Source organism: Labrus mixtus, chromosome 7 (assembly GCF_963584025.1).
Source record: "Labrus mixtus chromosome 7, fLabMix1.1, whole genome shotgun sequence".
Classification (NCBI taxonomy): domain Eukaryota; kingdom Metazoa; phylum Chordata; class Actinopteri; order Labriformes; family Labridae; genus Labrus; species Labrus mixtus.
The window spans coordinates 31138980-31158548 of NC_083618.1; the positions used below are offsets into that span (position 1 = coordinate 31138980).

The 19569-nt window shown below is 42.4% G+C and overlaps 2 protein-coding genes across 2 annotated transcripts in view; both read left to right on the plus strand.

The window, feature by feature from the left end:
- angpt4 (angiopoietin 4) overlaps positions 1-10842 on the plus strand; it is an 18273-nt gene extending 7431 nt beyond the window's left edge. Inside the window, exons 2-9 of the mRNA XM_061041726.1 lie at positions 3611-3639; positions 3696-3809; positions 4035-4179; positions 5047-5159; positions 5825-5926; positions 6013-6179; positions 6655-6788; positions 7738-10842. Coding sequence (XP_060897709.1) covers positions 3611-3639; positions 3696-3809; positions 4035-4179; positions 5047-5159; positions 5825-5926; positions 6013-6179; positions 6655-6788; positions 7738-7898 — 965 coding nt within the window. The 3' untranslated portion in view covers positions 7899-10842. The remainder of the gene's footprint in view (positions 1-3610; positions 3640-3695; positions 3810-4034; positions 4180-5046; positions 5160-5824; positions 5927-6012; positions 6180-6654; positions 6789-7737) is intronic.
- A 6907-nt stretch (positions 10843-17749) lies between these two features.
- On the plus strand, positions 17750-19324 carry LOC132977362 (polymeric immunoglobulin receptor-like). Its single transcript, XM_061041885.1, has 2 exons — positions 17750-18156; positions 18712-19324. Exons 1-2 carry the CDS (start codon positions 17760-17762, stop codon positions 19029-19031), a joined length of 717 nt encoding a protein of 238 aa, XP_060897868.1. The 5' UTR covers positions 17750-17759; the 3' UTR covers positions 19032-19324.
- The last annotated feature ends 245 nt before the right edge of the window (positions 19325-19569 follow it).

The following is a 19569-nucleotide window of genomic DNA, read 5'->3' on the forward strand; positions in this document are numbered from 1 at the left end:
AGTCTCTCTGTGTGGAGGTTCCTGGTTTGAATCCTCGTCCTTCAGGAGTCTCTCTGTGAGGAGGTTCCTGGTTTGAATCCCCGTCCTTCAGGAGTCTCTCTGTGAGGAGGTTCCTGGTTTGAATCCTCGTCCTTCAGGAGTCTCTCTGTGAGGAGGTTCCTGGTTTGAATCCCCGTCCTTCAGGAGTCTCTCTGTGAGGAGGTTCCTGGTTTGAATCCCCGTCCTTCAGGAGTCTCTCTGTGTGGAGGTTCCTGGTTTGAATCCCCGTCCTTCAGGAGCCTCTCTGTGTGGAGGTTCCTGGTTTGAATCCCCGTCCTTCAGGAGCCTCTCTGTGTGGAGGTTCCTGGTTTGAATCCCCGTCCTTCAGGAGTCTCTCTGTGTGGAGGTTCCTGGTTTGAATCCCCGTCCTTCAGGAGCCTCTCTGTGAGGAGGTTCCTGGTTTGAATCCCCGTCCTTCAGGAGTCTCTCTGTGTGTAGTCTGCATGTTCTTCATGTGTGGGTTCTCTCCTGGTTCTCCGTCTTCCTCCCACAGTCCAAACACATGCTCGTTAGGTTAACTGGAGACTCTAAATTGTCTGTAGGTGTGAATGTGGCTGTGTGTTTAAATGTATCGTTCTAAACAGCTGTACATTAAGATTTCTGAATTTCTAACATCACATAACCCACACTATTTACTTTTGAAGTTTCTAAATGTGATTAAGAAACTGCAAAATGCAAAAACACACCCACAATCTGCATGCGGGGCCATGTGCACACTCATTTATCTGCACACACACACACACACACACACACACACACACACACACACTCTCTCTCTCTCTAGAGACCGCAGCCGCTCAGCGATCAGCGACTCCCCATCCGTCCTCCTCTCAGTAAGCGATGTCTTGCTCGTTCATGTTGGGGTCAGCATGTTGAAGTGATCAGGAGCAGAGCTGATAACGTGTTTCAGCTCTGAATGAATCGCCTCCCGATGTAAACCGAGATCACTCCGAGTGTAAAACAGCTGCATGATTTGGCCGCACGTTACAGAGTGATGGACGACTGCGTCTGATTCTGGTCAGCTCCCACGTCAACACAGACTTCAGGTTTAACCGTTTGGTTAGAAAGTCTGTAAAAACATTTCATATTACATCTCTGGGTGTGAGTGCAAACACATTCACATGTTACTGAGCACACTCATGAAGCCTCGATCTTTAATCAGTTCATCTTACAATTATAAAGATATCTTCTAAAGCAGTGCTTCCCGAAGTGTGAGCCCCCTGGTGGGCCGTGTGGGTACTGCAGGTGGGCCGCGAAAAGCCCTCCACCAAGTGTAAAAATAAAAGAAATATCACAATAACAATGATTCACCATGAGTCAACCTTTAAGTGATTAGTAAGGCGTGTCATGACTATTCATGGACATAATGTTTAGTAAACATTGGTGTCTATCTTGCCTCATGTTGTCATGTCCAATAATTTACCCTAACTGAAAGTGATAGCTGGAGTCAAAACTTTTATTTTGTATATCAAAGTCGGTCGAGGCAGTTTTAAGTTTGGGAAAGGCTGTTCTATAGATACATGCAAAGTGAAAGTTAGTGTTTGGTGTGGGCGCTGCTGTAACAAAACAGCTGGGACAGCAGAGGTGAAGCCTCCTACTTAATTTTAATGCTGCATCGGCCAAAAGTGACATTGACGAGTAAGTGTTTAAACTTTCATGCACCCCAAAAAATGCAAGAAAAAAGCGTCACGCAGCAGAAGAGAAGAGAAGAGCGCCTGGCAGACCGCTGTACCAGAGGAAAGCGCTTTTCTAGCGATGCTTCTCTGTGTGATGGGCCCTTCAGGAATAAATGTGAATGACTGCGTCATGAAACCAGCATTTATTTTGATGTCCTCTCTAGTCCGGCAGTCCGGCACTGATCGTAATGCCTGAAGACAAAGGGCCACAAATGCCCCGGGCCCCGGGGGGATGGGGCGCCAGTGGAAGTAAATCATGACTAAAAACATTCATCATACAGATCATACTTAAATCTTGAAATGCTTTATTAACAATAACATTAGAAATGAGCAGTTTTAGAATCTGCTAAACATTCCTCCGTCACATCCCTCTTCTATGATCAGTCATTGGGTCATCAAAAGTTTTTTTATTTTTTTTATTTTTCAACCCCTGACTCTTTAAACGCTCATCAGTCTTCCATGAAAATCACAAACGAGGGTCAGCCCTACCAGAGGCCGACATGCATCGGAGACATCTCTGACTTTTTACCGAGGATGCAGACACTGCTTTCATTTTCAGCTTTTCAGGGACTGAATGGCTCTTAGTAACCTGGAACCACATTTTCTCACAGTACCCCCACCTCCCCCACTGACAGAACACTTGAAGACTGGAAGCGCAAACGTATGAATCCAGAGGCAGATATTAGTGTCCAACCAACATTCAGCGTCTTTTTAAAGCACAAAGTTCAGTTGCACGATGGATTTTAGTTTGTGAGAACATCAGGGGTAACCGTCGCTGCTGCTTTGAAATAAATGACTGTAATTTTTGGAGAAAGTTTTGAAAATGATTATTGGCCTTCTCATAGGTCGTGAGATATTCAATTCAGAATCATTTCCTGGTTTCACCAAATTAAAATAATTAAAACGATTGCGAGGACTTGAACTCAGGGATATTAGAGAAAAAGAGACATTTTCCCATCATCTCCTGCAGACCTCCCACCAGACACTCTTTCCTCTTTCCTCTGCACTCAGAAACAGAAACGTGAGCGTGACCTGGACATTCAGCGTGCCGTGTTTCCCTGCGAAGCCGCTGCCACTCCTTCATCGGGTTTCATTCATTTGGCTCGCGCTTTGTTGATCTTTATGTGGGCTGCGGTCTATTTTCAGCAGCTGCTCTGCTGGTTCAGCTGCACAGATAACGAGGACTGAAGTCAGCTCCGCAGAAAGAATGATGGTCGGGTTATTAATCTTTATTCCTCTTGCTTTACGGGGTTTCCAACATGAGGGAGTAACTCGGGAGTTACAGCCTCTGGCCCGTCGCAGACAGATTTGTAGTACAGTGCGTTTGGATTTGTGCTCTCCCTCGTAGCCTTCCTGTTAAACAGTCAGATTTTAATATGACACATTCCTGAGGTTCTTATTGTTTAGATCCTGTAATTTATGTAGCAACACTCCAACAACCTGCAATTCCCATGACTCTGTCAAACAGCTGCTCAAAATATCTTTGCTGTATTATTGCATTTTGGTATTTTAGTTTTGGTTTAGGTTTTTCATTAGTGCTGTTTCTCCTTATTTGTCTCCTCCTCTTCTTCTTTTCTTTTCCCACTAAAAGATCAAGAACTGACAACGCCAGCGCCATTTTCTACTTTTTATCAGACATTATTCTCCATTAGTAGATGTCCTATAATACGAGTGGTGAGCGACAGCGGGGTGAAAATGGTCTTCTTGTATCATAACAACGGATTACCGCCCCCTGCTGGCATGGAGAGTTATTTCCTCTCATGCATGCAAAGAAGGTACATGGTGGTTGGCCGTCGGCTGTAGTCTTTGCGGTGTGTTGAAGTGCAACTTTTTGGCCAAAACGTGAGGCGGCCTTCGTCGTCCACAAGTTCTCTGCCGTTTGCTTGTTGTGTCAGGGCCTGAAGAGTATCAGGCCCTGACTCAGGTAAACCTCCAGGAGACGTTTAAGGGAACATCATGTGAGCCTGCTGTGAATGATGTTTAAAGTCTTCCTCTTTGTGTGTCTTCAGTCGTTTGGAGAGTAAAGTTCAGATGTTGGAGTCTCTGCAGAAAGGAGAGCTAGAAGACATGAGGGAGGAGAAGAACAGACTGCAGGTACGCTCAGTATGAAGTCATGTTGAACATCATCAGCAGGTGTTTAAAGATTTATCAACTTTATATCTTTAGAAGCAACTATACACTCACTGTAGACACTCATGACTCACAGAGTTATTTTCAGAGGATGTAATTGAGTTCTGCTACTTTTAAGTGTGAAAAATCGCATATTCTTCCTTTAAGTATTGAGTTCAATTAGACAGATGAGAATCTTTGTTTTTTCAGTCTGTGGTCAGTACTCAGATGGCGGCCATCGAGTCTTTAGAGAGGCAGCTGAGAGTCGCCAGCAGCAACAACACCGCTCTGCAGAGGCAGCAGGCTCAGCTCATGGAGTCAGTCCACACACTCATTAACATGGTGGCTACTACAGGTACACACACACACACACACTCTCTCTCTCACACACACACTCACACCACCAGCGATTTTTTGCATATTGTAAAAATACCCTTTACCAATTCTTTTGAGTGTGTGTTGTTGTTGTTTATCTATCTTTGTGGGGTCCGTACCCTGACATATCAGTCGCGCTGTGGGGACCAACCAAGTTTTGCAATGGGATTGATTCTTGTTCCCAGCTAGCATATTTATTACAATCAAAATAAACCAGTCCTCTGATATGCCTGGTTAACTTATTCTTGTATAAAAAATGTTTGTCAAGAAGAGGGATTTCACTTGTGCACCCTAGTGGTAATAAATGGCATGGCAAAGATAAGATATGTTTTATTGATCCCCCATTGGTGGAAATGTATTTTATTACAATAGCTCAAAGTAAAGTATAAGTACAAGATATTAACAACAATATAATAGAAAAACAATAAAAACAACACTAACACATAATATACTCTTCGTACACTTTTTCCTTATGGATGGATCGGTATTGCAGATAAAAGGAAGAAGGTAATAAATCTGCCCAATGGAGATTACAAGTGTGCGGACCTGTTTTACTTTTTACTGCAGTTAGTGCATTTCTTGTCTTGCACCTGTATGCTTTTTTTCCTGGATGTGCACATACTAGTTTTCTCTTTTTGGATCGGGTATTGCACAGAAATTTGCACAATAGTGTTTAACGCATATTGATGTGATAAGGTGAAAACACTGCACATAAATAAGTACTTGCAGAGACATAATGGAACAGTACAGATTTGGTGATATATGAAATACATAGGGTTAGGTGGGTGATTTCTTGACAAAGTGGCTCTGTGTATGTGTGTGTATGCGTGTGTCTATGTGTCTTCAGGGTTACTTCCTGGAAGCCAGATGTGGAAGGACTGTGCAGACGCTTACAAGGCCGGTCACTCTGACAGTGGCCTGTATCAGATCTACATCAACAACAGGACTGAACCTGTGCAGGTATACACAACAACTGAACCTACAGCCATTTTTTCACCAGCATCCGCTTTAAGAAAATCTAACATATTTTCCTGCAGGCTCTTAAAAGACATCCTCTTCAACTAACATCCCTTAATTCCTCTCCATAGTGTGTACATACATCTAAGTATGCAGTATCCTTCACATTAATACATTTACGTTTGCTGACCCTGTGCAATAGTATGTGCAGACACACGTCTGTATATGTAAAAAGGGAGGCAACTTACACCAGCACTTTAGCCCTTCACCTCCTGTCTCTTTAACACTTTATGCACTTGACTCTGATGGTTAATTTATTCCTGGTATACCTGCCTGGGGGACTACAGATGGAGGTTAGCCAATGGCTTTAATCTGGCATATTTGCATGTTTATGTTTATTAATGTGCACTGTCCCTATTCTAATACAAAAATGTTTGTTTTACACTGATGTCACTGAGAATCTCTGACCTATATGATACTGTTTCAATGTGTTGTCCCTAAACCAAATATTCCTGTCTTTAAATTCAAGGTAGCAGATTTGTGTCTATGGTTGCTGTGGATATTAATTTTAATCCAACGTACCAGTTTGAATTTGCGATCTAGATATTACCCACCACACTCTGTAACAAGTGCCAAATAAATCCAGAGTATCTTCTCTTCTCTCGAAGGTGTTCTGTGACATGGAGACAGGTGGAGGCGGCTGGACGGTCTTCCAGCGAAGGTTTAATGGCAGCGTGGACTTCCAGAGAAGCTGGAAGGAGTACAAAATGGTCTGTTTGTCTTATCAAAGCAATAACCTAAAAATAAAGGCACATTTTAAAAATGTAAGCTAAATCCATTCCTACACCTTCTGCAGGGTTTCGGGGACGTGTTAGGGGAACACTGGCTGGGTAATGAAGCTTTGTACCTGCTGAACAGTCAGGGTCAGTACTCTATGAGAGTGGAGCTGATGGACTGGGAGGGAAACCCCGCTCATGCCTACTACGACCGGTTTACACTGACCAGCGAGATACAGCAGTACAGGTAAATAACACTAACTGCAGCATGAAAACATCCACTGGACCCTGTACAGAGAGCTGAGTGTTTGAAATATAGTAAGAGAAACAAATAGCTATTCAAAAAGCAAAGACTGACTACCTGATTATGCATGTTTTTGGAAATATCACTCATGATCCAATACTCTCTCTACTATTGTATGATTCAACTTTTGTTTAAAAAAGAAAAGAAAATCAAAATAACCGATTTTATCGAATCGCAATACATTTCAAATTGGCACTCAATAATTGTAATAAAGTTTGAATCAGGAAAAGAGTATTTCATCCCAGCACTAACATTCAGGCACCAACACAGGTAGTCATGCACACACATGTGCATACAGATGTACACATAGTCCCATACATATATACATTTGTACACATTTGCAAATATACAAGATAAGATTACATGCAGATAACCCAGACATATAAAGACATGTATTCATCTTTGTCCTCTTGCTTAGGTTGTATCTGAGAGGTTACAGTGGCACAGCAGGGAGGCAGAGCAGCCTGGCAACCAATGGGATCAGCTTCAGCACCCGAGACCAAGACAACGATAACTGTGACCACTGCAAGTGTGCCCTGATGCTCACTGGAGGTAATTTGTATCTCTCTTTCTTGCCTCTCCATCTTGTCTTGCTGGGATGTGTTCCCTCGTCATCTAAGAAAAATATTTCATAAAAACGATTCATGAGAAAATGTATTTTCTCTGTAGAGATAACACATTTTCAAAAATATTTTTCACATTGGATTTCATAGGATTGACCCTACGTCATTAAATAAGATATCTTTGTCATACATAATAAATAAGAAAATACTTGATGATTACAATTATAAAAATGTTGTTTTATCAGCGTCTAAATAAGTGGTATTTCCTCAGAAGCAGGAATCTTTCAACTCTCAGCTCCTGTCAACCGTCAGTGCCAAAACAAGCAGCTCTTTAGTTGCTCTCCTCTCGATGGGCTGCGATCCATGATTAACTTAAGCGTTCTGGCAATAACTCGATGCACACTGAGGAAAATACCCCAGAGGTCACCATTAGTCAGTGAATAATTTTAAACCACAAGAAATCACAGGAATGGAAGAGAAGGGAATAACCGAAAAGGTAAGGGGATAGAATGAGACACTACTAGTGAGGGTGTGTCATACTGAAAACCAACACACAGTCACACACAATATTTCCTCAAATCTTATCATGGAAATTGCACCCAAGCTTGCCAATCATGAGGAATTAAATGAAAAATCCCTCATGCATCACCTTTCATGCTCACATTTCTAATACTTTCCCTCTTACTGCACGTTTTGCTTTTTCCAAGCTAATTACTTCATTGTCTCAACATTTCTGTTCTTCCATCTCTCTTATTCTGCCTCTTCTTGCTCTTCCCTGCCCTCTTTCCTCTTTTTCTTCCTTTCATCTTTACCCATTTCCTTTCTCTCGTGTTTCCCACCGCTCTCTACATAAATTCCTCCCTTCTTCTTCCTCCCCCTTCGTAACACACAGCTGATTCTCTTCTGTGCACCCCTCCCTCTCTTCCTCTCTCCATTAGGTTGGTGGTTCGATGCCTGTGGTTTCTCCAACCTGAACGGTATTTACTACACTGTTGGTCACAACATCAGGAAGCTGAACGGCATCAAGTGGCACCACTTCAGAGGCCCCAGCTACTCCCTGCGCTCCACCTCCATGATGATTCGACCATATGACTTCTAACAACATCTTTACACATTACAGTAGAACCTTTGATCCTGAGGACTGTCTAGTTTCATGATGGTACGACCCGATTCCTAAGGCCCACAAGTATGAAGATGGTACGATACTCCTCCCTAGGACAGTCCAGTATCATTTTGTAAGACTTTCGTCCCTAGGACCATCCACTATCACAAAGCTGGTATCCTCTGCTCTGGGACCATCCAGTTTTATGTTAGTACGACCATAGGATTGTCCAGTATCAAGCTGGTATGACCTTCTGGCTCATGACTGTCCAGTATGGTAATGGTACGATTTTGCCAAAGGTTCTACCAGTATCATAATTATGGGATCCTCTGCCTCATGACAATCCAGTATCATGACGGTATGACCCTCAGCCTTGGGACTGTCCAGTATCATGATGGTGCTACACTCTGCCTTAGGAACATCTAGTTTATTGATGGTACTGCTCCCTAACTAAGGATTGAAGGAATGGCTGACCAGTACAATGGTAACACTACTCTCAGCCTTAGGACGGTTTGGAATCATGATGGTACCACTTTCTCCCTAACATAATGGAATGACCCTAAGCCTTTGACTTTCCTGTATCAAAGGGCATGACCTTCAGCCCAAGGAATGTCCAGTATCATGATGGTACGGCCCTTCTGCACTAGGACAATCCAACATCATGATGACACAACCCTCCAAGATTGGACAATCTATTTTGGATGACCCTTGCCCTAAGACCATCTATTACCATTGTGGTACAAAGTTCTGCCTAAGGACCACCTAGTACTGGGATATTAAAGTCCTCAGCTTTAGGTGAACTAGTGTCTTGATTGCATAAGCCTCTGCACCAGGACCATCTGATTCCAAAAAGGTTGCAACCCACAGCCTTAAGACTGTCCTGTAATATGATTGTATGACATGCTGCCTTGGCACTTGGTCTCGTTACATTATTAAATCAGCCATGACCTTTGACTGTACAGCATCTTAAGGACATAACCTTCAGCCTTTGAACTGATGGTATCATAAAAGTATGAACCTCAGACTGAGTACAGTACAAGGACTGCATTAGTACTTGCCAGTGTCATGATGGTACAACATTTCTAAGGATTGTCCAGTGACATGACGGAAAGACCCTCAATCTTTATCTGTCTGTATCATAAGAGTATGACCTTCAGCCTGAGGAGTGTTCAGTATTATTATGGTAAACGTTTCTGCGCTTGGAGCATCCGGGATCATGATTGTAATGGTATGATCCATTACTCTTGGACCATGAGAATCCTGTTAGCTTGTCAGTCTAAGGACTGTCAAGTATTTGATGGTATGGCCCTTTGCCCCCAGACCATCAAGTGTCATAATGGAAAGACCTTCTGCCCAAGAGTCGTCCAGTATTACGATGGCACAACCCTCTTGTTTTGATGATGGCATAACCCTAAGTCTTAGAACTTTTCATTATTATGTTTTCCATTGTAATGATTGTACAAACCTTTAGCTCTCCATTAACGTATGCCAAATCAGCAACCCTATCAACCCTGAAAGGGTTTTCCGGAAGAATTTAAGGGTGTTCAACACTGCTACCAACAGAAATATGACCAAATGGTTTGTTCACATGGGACTTTGGCCACAAGCCTCAGAGGGAGTTTATATAATACAAACACAGGTGCTGTGTATTACATACAGACATACATGTTTCTTAATGACAGCCATCATTGCTTCAGGATAAAGTTGCACATTCCACTAACCTCTACAAAAAGCCAACAAAGGAGGTCAATAATACACATAACAACATCAAGGATGGTTTTATCTATATCACTTTTCTCATTAAATATTTACAAATTAATTATTTGAACATTATTTAAAGGTAGTCAGCAGCAATATTCTTTACAGCTTGCAAACACACATTCAAACATCCTCCTGGGCTCAACATCCCCAGGAGCTCACACTCACTGAAGGACGTAGTGTTTACATTTACTGCTTGTAGCTACACTGCAAGCTACCGCACACTAGCACAAGCTAACCATTGGTGTTTTTGGCAAACAGAAAGCAGACCAACTCCTTCTGACAGACAACAGGTTTCACCCACGTTTTAGAACGAGCTTTAGTAGCGTGGCATTTTGCCTCACTATGATTTTCTTTTGCTGCTTTGCCGCTGCATCTGCCATATTCGCCGGTTCAAATTCCATCAAATTGCTGAATTGTATCCACTCCAAAACTCACCTGTGTGGGCTAGAGGAAAAAGAAACAGCTCCCCGCCCAGAAAAGTCCCGTGCCAACCAAACAAACCAAACCATGAAAATCCAGTCAGAGGACAGAGTCTCTGCAGACACAGTCCCCACCACACATGATTCGAGGCCCAGAAGGGACGATGGAGCAGCTTCACTTAGGATAAGTCTGTTTTTTATTTTATTTTGGAAAAAGCTGCTGACTTTATCTCTAAGAATGACAACTACACACATCACACAGAAAGACAATTAAATAAATTAAAATATCTTATTACTACCATCCATTCATTTGACGGCTGATTGAATCACAATGCATTTGAGGGACGTTAACATAAAAATAAAGTTCTTAGAGAAGTCAACATGCAAAAAATCTTATTCAAAAACTTAAAATTATTTTTTTATATGTGGGACTACTACAGGTCACACATATTAAATAGATCAAAGGAGTTGAAGGACATATGAGTAGGTTATTATTTAATGTTTGAGCATTTTTTTTGTCATCATATGAACTGTGTTTTTATGTCATAAACCTGTTTATTCCAGATTATTAACAGGATTAAGATATGTTTGAAAGACAGCTGAGATATGAAAAAAGATTTTTTTGTGGTCATGTCATGTATCATTACCAGTGAAGACTAGTGGATCCACAGTGAAAAAACTGGACAGGGTATGTATGAATGTGAGTGTACAAAAAAATTGTAATGTGTGGATTAAGATGTTTGTGTAATTTATCAGAAAAATTTGTTTTCTTAAAAGAAATAAAGCTAACGAGCTTTTTTTACTGTCTTTACTGTTACCAGTAACCACTGGGAATTACTTGTGTTAATGCTTATGTTTCAATGCATTGTGCCCATCAAATATCCTAATTTACATTTAATGATTAATAGCTTCAAAAGACGCCAAGGCCATCTTTTTTTGTGTAGTCTCTGCTGGGTTTCACTTCCTTCACATCTGTGCTGTGGCTGCTGCTAGGTATTAATACTTGTCATGTGACATCCCACAGTTACCGGTCTTAGTTGTCACTTGCGTCTTTAACAAGTTTTTTGTGTCTATGTAATCTAAAGACAGTTGTTGTTGAATGTGATGCTCTAACCAACGAGGAGACGAGCCCGGTCACAAGTTTCCAAAACTCTCAGTGTATCTTAATATCTCTGGGTTCCTGTGGTTTTCAGGACATGTAAACATGCATCGTTTTGAAGTGATAGTCAATTTAAAAAGCCTGTGGAGTATTCAATTCGGCCTCCAGTTCCCTAAACCCTTTTTGCCCTCCATGCCGACCACGTGACTGAAAGCTAAATACACGTCAAAGCCAGTCGTGCACCGTTTCAAAAACTGGAGCCAATCGGTGCACACGGTTTTCAGGTTGAATGTGCACCTGACAGCCATCAAACATGCTGACACACCTGAAACAGATGCAACAGGCCTTACTCATAAAAATGTCCTAAAATCAGGTGTAAAAGGAATTATATTAAAATTTGAAGATGATCTCCGTGTTTACAGAAAAACACAAACACAACGGTGTTCTCGTTCTCCATGTTTGGTATAAAAAATAAAAATCGTTACAACATCAGACATTACATCAGCAGCTCAGTTTATTAATAAAGCCTGTTAAAGTGTGGTGATGTAATGCTGTATCATCATTACAGCATTACAGTATCATCTCATACTTTCAGTCATCGACACTTTTGTTTCAGTTCCCTGTTTTCTCTCTGAAGCTTTGTTAGCGTCTCGCTTGTTTATGGAAAAAGACTGATTCTTCCTGCTCTGTTACAATTCACTTAGCAGACACTTTTATCCAAAGCGACGTACATCAGAGAGTAAGTACTAATCCATTCATACACCGCCACTGAAGCAGCAGGAGCAATGCAGGGTTAAGTGTCTTGCCCAAGGACACATCGGACATGTTGCTCAACTGGAGATTGAACCCTCAAACGTCTGGTTGAGAGGCGATGACGCTACCCACTGAGCCACAGCTGCGGTGGTTCTGCTGTGATGAGATCAAAAAAGTCCTTGTCATACTTCCTTTTTTGTCACTTTCTTCCGTTTTATGTTCAGGACCTGTACAGATTAATGACGTGGGTTTGTTTTTTAAACAAAGATGAGCTCCTCCTCCTTTGTGATCAAAGTGTTTACATGTCAGAACATCGTCCTCTATTTCTAACATGTTGTGGTTATGACTGCTAATTCCTGTGTATCGGTTTTTTTTGGCTCAGTGTGTTTCCCCTTACCTTTTACTGCCAGACACTGTTTCTGTAGAAGAAGATATGATCAACCGCAAATGAAAAAGAGGAAGGATTCATCGAAAAGGCGTAGCTGTAAAGTTTTTAAGTAACGGCTTGACCAATTCAGGAACCAGAACTCTTTGAGATCAGTGGACTGTGGAGAAGCAGCAGTTAACCTGAAACAAGCAGCTGGAGTCAGAAAGCAGCATGATGAAGATCTTTGTCCTGCTCCTCGTCACAACGATGACAGGTAAACCTTTTGATCTCTAAAACAGACTATAATCAAAGCTTATTTTATGTGTTAATGTGCCATAAATATGTAGAGAAATCCTTCAGCACCGTGCTACAAAACTACATTACTCTATTAACTGATACAAAATACAAAACATACATTTTACACACTCACTGCAAATGTGTTGAAACATTTTCTGAGACATTTACAGAGATTTCTGTTCCAGTCAGCAGTAAAAAAAAAACATACAGCAACCACTATACAACATTAGAAGGACACTTAGAAGTAAAAAGTCCAATGGACAATAAATAAAGAAGGAACATTTAATTAGTCATTTAAAAAAACAATGGCTGCCGGGACAAATTAGTTCCTCAGCCTCTCGCCTCTTGCCTGCTGGCGGGGTGAATCTGCGGCCGGGCAGCAGTGACTTCAACTCCTTGGACAAAGGATGATGATGATCTGCCAGGACTGACTTTGACTTCTTCAAAGTCTTTACTCTGTATGAACAAGTTATGCCACACAAAAAATACTCTAATAGTAAAGGGATGATGACGACTAAAACAACTTTTATAAAACCTCTTATCGTGTTTCTACACATTTCATCGTACACTTTCCATTCAAATGAGCCTCATAGTAAAACACTCAGTCAGGACTGATTTATATTGTTTTAATGTTTTTTGTATTTGGTGATATTTCCTTGAATGTAAGCACATTTTGAGCTCAGGTAGCTTTTGTAAAATAGAACAAACAGTCACTACAGAGGGGAGGGGTCATTACATTTAAAGAGACACACACACCAAAACGGAGCGTTCTGAGAGAGCTGGTTTATACAGGGTCACAAACCTCCTCTGGTGCTTTATTCATGTTATATTTTGACCAAAGCACAGATGTTTCATTTAGACCACAGGGGGACTGTTTGAAAAGGTGGAGGAGGGGGCTGTTTGAAAAGGTGGAGGAGGGGACTGTTAGAAAAGGTGGAGGAGGGGACTGTTTGAAAAGGTGGAGGAGGGGACTGTTTGAAAAGGTGGAGGAGGGGACTGTTTGAAAAGGTGGAGGAGGGGACTGTTTGAAAAGGTGGAGGAGGGGACTGTTTGAAAAGATGGAGGAGGGGACTGTTTGAAAAGGTGGAGGAGGGGGACTGTTTGAAAAGATGGAGGAGGGGACTGTTTGAAAAGGTGGAGGAGGGGACTGTTTGAAAAGGTGGAGGAGGGGACTGTTTGAAAAGGTGGAGGAGGGGACTGTTTGAAAAGGTGGAGGAGGGGACTGTTTGAAAAGGTGGAGGAGGGGACTGTTTGAAAAGGTGGAGGAGGGGACTGTTTGAAAAGGTGGAGGAGGGGACTGTTTGAAAAGGTGGAGGAGGGGACTGTTTGAAAAGATGGAGGAGGGGACTGTTTGAAAAGATGGAGGAGGGGACTGTTTGAAAAGGTGGAGGAGGGGGTGTAATATGTCCCCTTTAAGGAAATGACACCAGCTGAAAAGCAGACACGACAACACATTAACTGATTGTTTCTGATAACTTGATTACTTCCTCCGAGAAACCCTGATGCTTCTAAGAAATCACCAGGAAACATTTTTTTTTAATAGGAGTGGTTATTACTGCATCAGTTTCATCTGTCTGGATCATATTCAGATCACAGCCCCATGTGGTGTCAGATTCTGAACTCAACATTTCTCTCTGATCTGCAGGCTGTGAAGATTCATCTGAAGGTTCATCTGAAGACATCGACGTGAGAGGATGCAGGGGTGGATGGGTGGACTTCACCTGCAGATATCCAGATGTTAAAAGTTATGAGGCTGTTTATGTCAAGTCTGGTGATAAAACAGTCATAGAAAGTAATCTCATGGCTAGTTGGAAAAATCAAAGCAGATTTCACCTTTACCATGATAGGACAAGTAAAAATCTCAGGGTGATCATCAGACAACTTCAGTCTAACGACTTTAATGAGTGGAAGTGTGGATTTGATCAACATGATTCTAAGGAGGTGGACTTGGAACTTGGTGAGAAATGTTTTCTTTTCTATTCCTGTCTCTCATGTTGATAGTTGTGGAACCTTTAAATGTGCTGATAAGACTCTGTTACTAAGACAAACCTTTGTGTCGTACATATTGAAGTGGTCAAGCTCTGCTAGTACAGAACATCCATTATCCATTAGCTGCTGGGATTTTGGGATTGCGGAGGGCTACCGTCGCCAGGCCTGCTGGAAGGCTAGGAAGCGGGGCCGGAGAGGCGGCATCAGGCAGCGTGTCCGAGGAGCCACCAAGCTACCGCTGCCGCCTATGCTCCTGTGTAACCCCCGCTCGCTTAAAAACAAACTGGACGACCTGCGGGCACAGGTCGGAGCATCCTACGAATACCGTGAGTCTGGACTGATGGCATTTACGGAGACTTGGTTTAGCGATGATGTACCGGACAGTTTTATACAAATTGATGGGTTTACTCACATACGTTTAGACAGAGATGGAAACAAGGGGAGGAGGAGTTTGTGTTTATGTCAAGGACAGCTGGTGCCGTAATGTTGCCATAAGAAACAGAATATGTAACCCGGACCTCGAGCTGCTGTGTGGTACCCTGCGACCACACTACCTGCCAAGGGAATTCACCAACATATTTGTGTGTGTCGTGTATATTCCCTCAAGTGGAAACGCCAATAGAGCAGCTAGCCAAATCTCAGACTGTGTCCACCTACATCTACAGAACAAACCTGATGCCCCCATGCTCATTCTTGGTGATTTTAACCACTGCAGCTTGAACAAATCTCTGCCTGGCTTCTATCAATATGTTAAGTGCAGCACTAGAAACAACAACATCCTTGATAAGTGCTATGGCAACATTAAAGATGCCTACACAGCCAGAGCCAGACCCCCCCTCAGCAACTCTGACCATAACGTGATCCAACTGCTCCCCACCTATCGATCAGTTTTCAAGTCCAGTCAACCAGAACGACACACTGTAAAGGTGTGGTCCAATGACAAAACAGAGGAGCTAAAAGGATGCTTCCTTAGCACTAACTGGGACATTTTCTTTCAGGATGCTGACATTAACACTGCCACAGAATCAATCACAGATTACATCTCTTTTTGTGTTGATTCAGTCATACCCCAGAAAACTGTCAAGAGATACCCAAACAATAAACCTTACATTACAAGGGGAATAAAGGAATGCATCAACAGGAAGAAGTTCGCCTTCAAATCAGGAGACACTGCAGGAGTCAGAGCTGCACAAAAAGACCTGAACCAGCAGATGAGAGCGGCACGGCTGCAGCACAGGGAACGAGAAGAACAGGAACTGTCCCAATCCAACTCAAAGAAACTGTGGGACTCCATCCGTGGAATGACCAACATGGACTCAAAAAGGAAGCCCCTATCTGCACACAACGAAACTGCACGTGCGAATGAACTTAACAACTTTTATCTGCTCTTTGAAACTGACAATCACAGGGAATGTTGTGTAGTTTTAGAGAATGTAATCTGTAATGTGAACGAGCACAGAATTTGAATTAACCCACACTCTGTTACTAAGGTTTTTAAAGCCATACACACCAACAAAGCAACAGGGCCGGACAACCTGTCCGCCTTTCTTTTAAAGACACTTGCAGAGGAACTTACACCAGCCTGGCATCAACTCTTTCAGCTCTCCATGGACACACACTCAGTACCAGAGCTATGGAAAAAATCAACAATAATCCCAGTTCCCAAAAAAGCATACCCCAAGGAGGACAATGATTACCGGCCTGTGGCTCTCACCTCCAATGTTATGAAATCACTGAAAAGACTCATAACAGAGGAGCTACGCATGGAGGTGGAGCCATCCCTGGACCCCTATCAATTCGCTTACACAAAAAAACGCAGCACAAGTGATGCCACCTCAACAATAATGCATCTTGTCCTGAAGCACCTCGAAAGCCCTGCTGCATATGCCAGACTGCTTTTCATTGATCTTAGCTCAGCTTTTAACTCAATCCAGCCACACATTCTTCTTAAAAAAGTAGTTGAGCTAGATGTGAACCCTTTTTTAATCAAGTGGTACTACTCCTTTCTCTCAAACAGGCCACAACAAGTGAAATTTAATTCTTTCCTCTCTGAAACAGCAGTAAGCAGCACGGGGGTCCCACAGGGGTGTGTCAGTTCACCCTTCTTGTTTACTCTGTATACTAATAACTGTGTTAGCACCCAGCCAAACAAATATGTTGTGAAATTCTCAGATGATACTGTCATCCTCAGTCTACTCACAAATAATTCGAACCCAAGTAGCCACAGAGCTGCTGTGGACAGTTTTGTGGACTGATGCTCATCAACTGCACATAAACACTCGTAAAACTGTTGAGATGTTGCTGGACCCCAGATCAGTCGGAAACCGGAGCCCTGTGGCCATTCATGGTCACAGCATTGAATAAGTCACCTCATACAAATACCTGGGGGTGCATATTGACAATGATTTTAGCTGGCACACACAGGTGGCAAGCGTGTGTGCCAAAATCCATCAGCGCCTCCATTTTCTCAGGAGACTAAGACTGTTTGGTGTATGTAAAAACATTATGTTCATCTTTTACAGAGCAACAATAGAGTCCATTTTACGGTATGGCATCACCAGCTGGTTTGGTGCTTTAACAGTAAAATCTAAAGCTCAGATCCTCAGCCTGGTTAAGACAGCAGGATGAGGGGAATGTGTGCCCCTCTTACCCCCCAGGATCTTTTTGAGCAGGCTACCATCACACAGGCCAAGGGTATTTTATCGGACACGTCCCATATATTGCGCTCTGAATATGTTTTATTGAACTCAGGGAGAAGGTTCAGGGTTCCTCTGTGCAAACACAACCGCTTTAAAAACTCATTAGTCCCTTTTTCAGTTAAGCTCATTAATGAGCAAAAAATAGAAGAGGAACAGAAAACCAGGAGGCCCCCAATGTACCGATAACTGTAGACATGTTGAAACTGTCTGGAGTGGCATGTGTACATGTGCACAGTGTGCATGCGTCTGTGACTGTAGGAGTGAGTGTGTGTGTACTGTAGCACGGAGAAGTTAAATGTTTTACATTGTAATTACTGTTTTTATATTGTTTTCGATGTATTGTCCATGCAGCGATTTCCCAGCATCCTAGACAAATTTCTCCCTAGGGAGACGAATAAAGAAACCTTGACCTTGACCTTGACCTTTCCACACTACAATTTTACACAAAATGACTTGAAACTAGAGATTAAGGTCATGGAGAGAAAATGTTTACTGAGGCAAAACATGCCTTTAAAGACTGACACATTTTCATGTTTAATTTTTCTGTTGTTTGCAGATGAGGATTCTTGCGAGGATCCATTTAATGCATATAAAACGGCTAAAACCACCATCACATGTGAATATCCAGACAAATACAGGTCAAATGTCAAGTTTTTCTGCAAAGACAGCGGCTTCATCTGTGAGGACATCCTTTCAACAGAATCTCCTCTGAGGTCAAACGGGATGTTCAGTCTCAATAAAACAAGAAGAGGTTTTAACGTGTCCATCAGTAACGTGTCCACGCAGCATCTGGGCGACTACTGGTGTGGACTGAAATCTGAAGATGGAATTTCCCGAGCTGGACTGAAGCAGATTCATCTAAATGTTGAAGGTGAGTCATCTACTTCTGACACGTTTCCATTTGAGAACTTAAACAAAAACATTTTGGTTAAAGCCAAAGGAAATGTAAACCCATCCCCTGTTAAAGGTGACATATTCTCCTCCTCCTCCTCCTCCTCTTCTTCAGTTTAAATTAGTCTCAGAGCTCCTCAAAACATGTGTGTGAAGTGTCTTGTTTTAAATCCACTCTGATCCTCTATTTGATCATGTCTATAAACCCCTCTATTTCAGCCCTGCTCAGAACAGGCTGTTTCTGTGTCTGTACCTTTAAATATGTAAATGAGCTGTGTCTGACCACGCCCCCTCTCTGGAAGGACTTGGGTGTACTCTGTGTCTTTCTCGCTCCATGTCCTATTGTTTTCCTTTTCTCATTATTGGGGGGTTTGTAGACGGACTAGAGACACATGGGGAAGTGGATTTTGACCTTTAAGAGTTATGTGTAAATTTGCATAATAAGGGGTGTGGCGGTGTTACTGCCCTTTGTGATGTCATGAAGCCACATGTCCAGTCTTTAAATACAGTGAACGATGTCCTTCTCTCTCTACAGATATTCCTACCTCTGAATTGTCTCTGGCTGTTGGACAGACTTTTACGTTCAGGTGTGACTATCCAGAAAGTTCTAGCATATTTGGATTTTTCTGTAAAGGAGAGGATCCCTCTTCATGTCAGACTCTAATAAGCAATCAGAGGTCACGCAGAAGCACTGGGAGGTTTTCCTTGAAGGAAGATCTTCTTAAAACACAGATCATCATCACAGTGACAGGAGTCACAGCAGAGGACGCTGGGACGTACTGGTGTGGTACACATTTCTTCGGCTCAGCATTTAACAAGTTCTACCACAGATTTCTGGTGACTGTAGGTGAGTGATTCAGACTGTTGGTCTCTCGTCTCTTTTTGAATCTGTAGGATTACGATCAGATTTTGTATCGTTTAGTAATCTGAGTTGGAAGGCGTTGATCGTAAAATGTGTGCAGAGCAGAAGAGGAGGAACGCAAACGCTAGTTGGCAGAGCATCAATTTAGCACACAGAGCAGATCGAGTGGGACAGGAAGTCAGACACCAGAACAACATGAAACACATCCGGTTTATTTTTCAGAATAAAACACTTGTGTGTTTGTTGATGAGTTTATACGGTTTTATTACACATGCATCGTATTATCTCGCACTGTCGTGAGCTGATCCGGTCAGCTCTGATCCCGGTCAGCTCTGATCCGGTCAGCTCTGATCCGGTCAGCTCTGATCCCGGTCAGCTCTGCTGATTTTAAGCACATGCTTGAAATTGTTTTAAGCACATGCTTGAAATTGTATTACCGTATTTTGCATTTCCAAACAGATTTTGTGGTGCTTTTATTTTGTATTTTATACTCTCTTGAGCACTCTCTCTTTTATTTTGAAGTAAAGTAAG

Coding starts and splice junctions, on each gene's coding strand:
- LOC132977362 (XM_061041885.1), top strand. CDS start 17,760: ATGGAGAGAAAATGTTTACTGAGGCAAAACATGCCTTTAAAGACTGAC. Junction 18,157..18,711: donor GATTCATCTAAATGTTGAAG/GTGAGTCATCTA, acceptor CTCTCTCTACAG/ATATTCCTACCTCTGAATTG.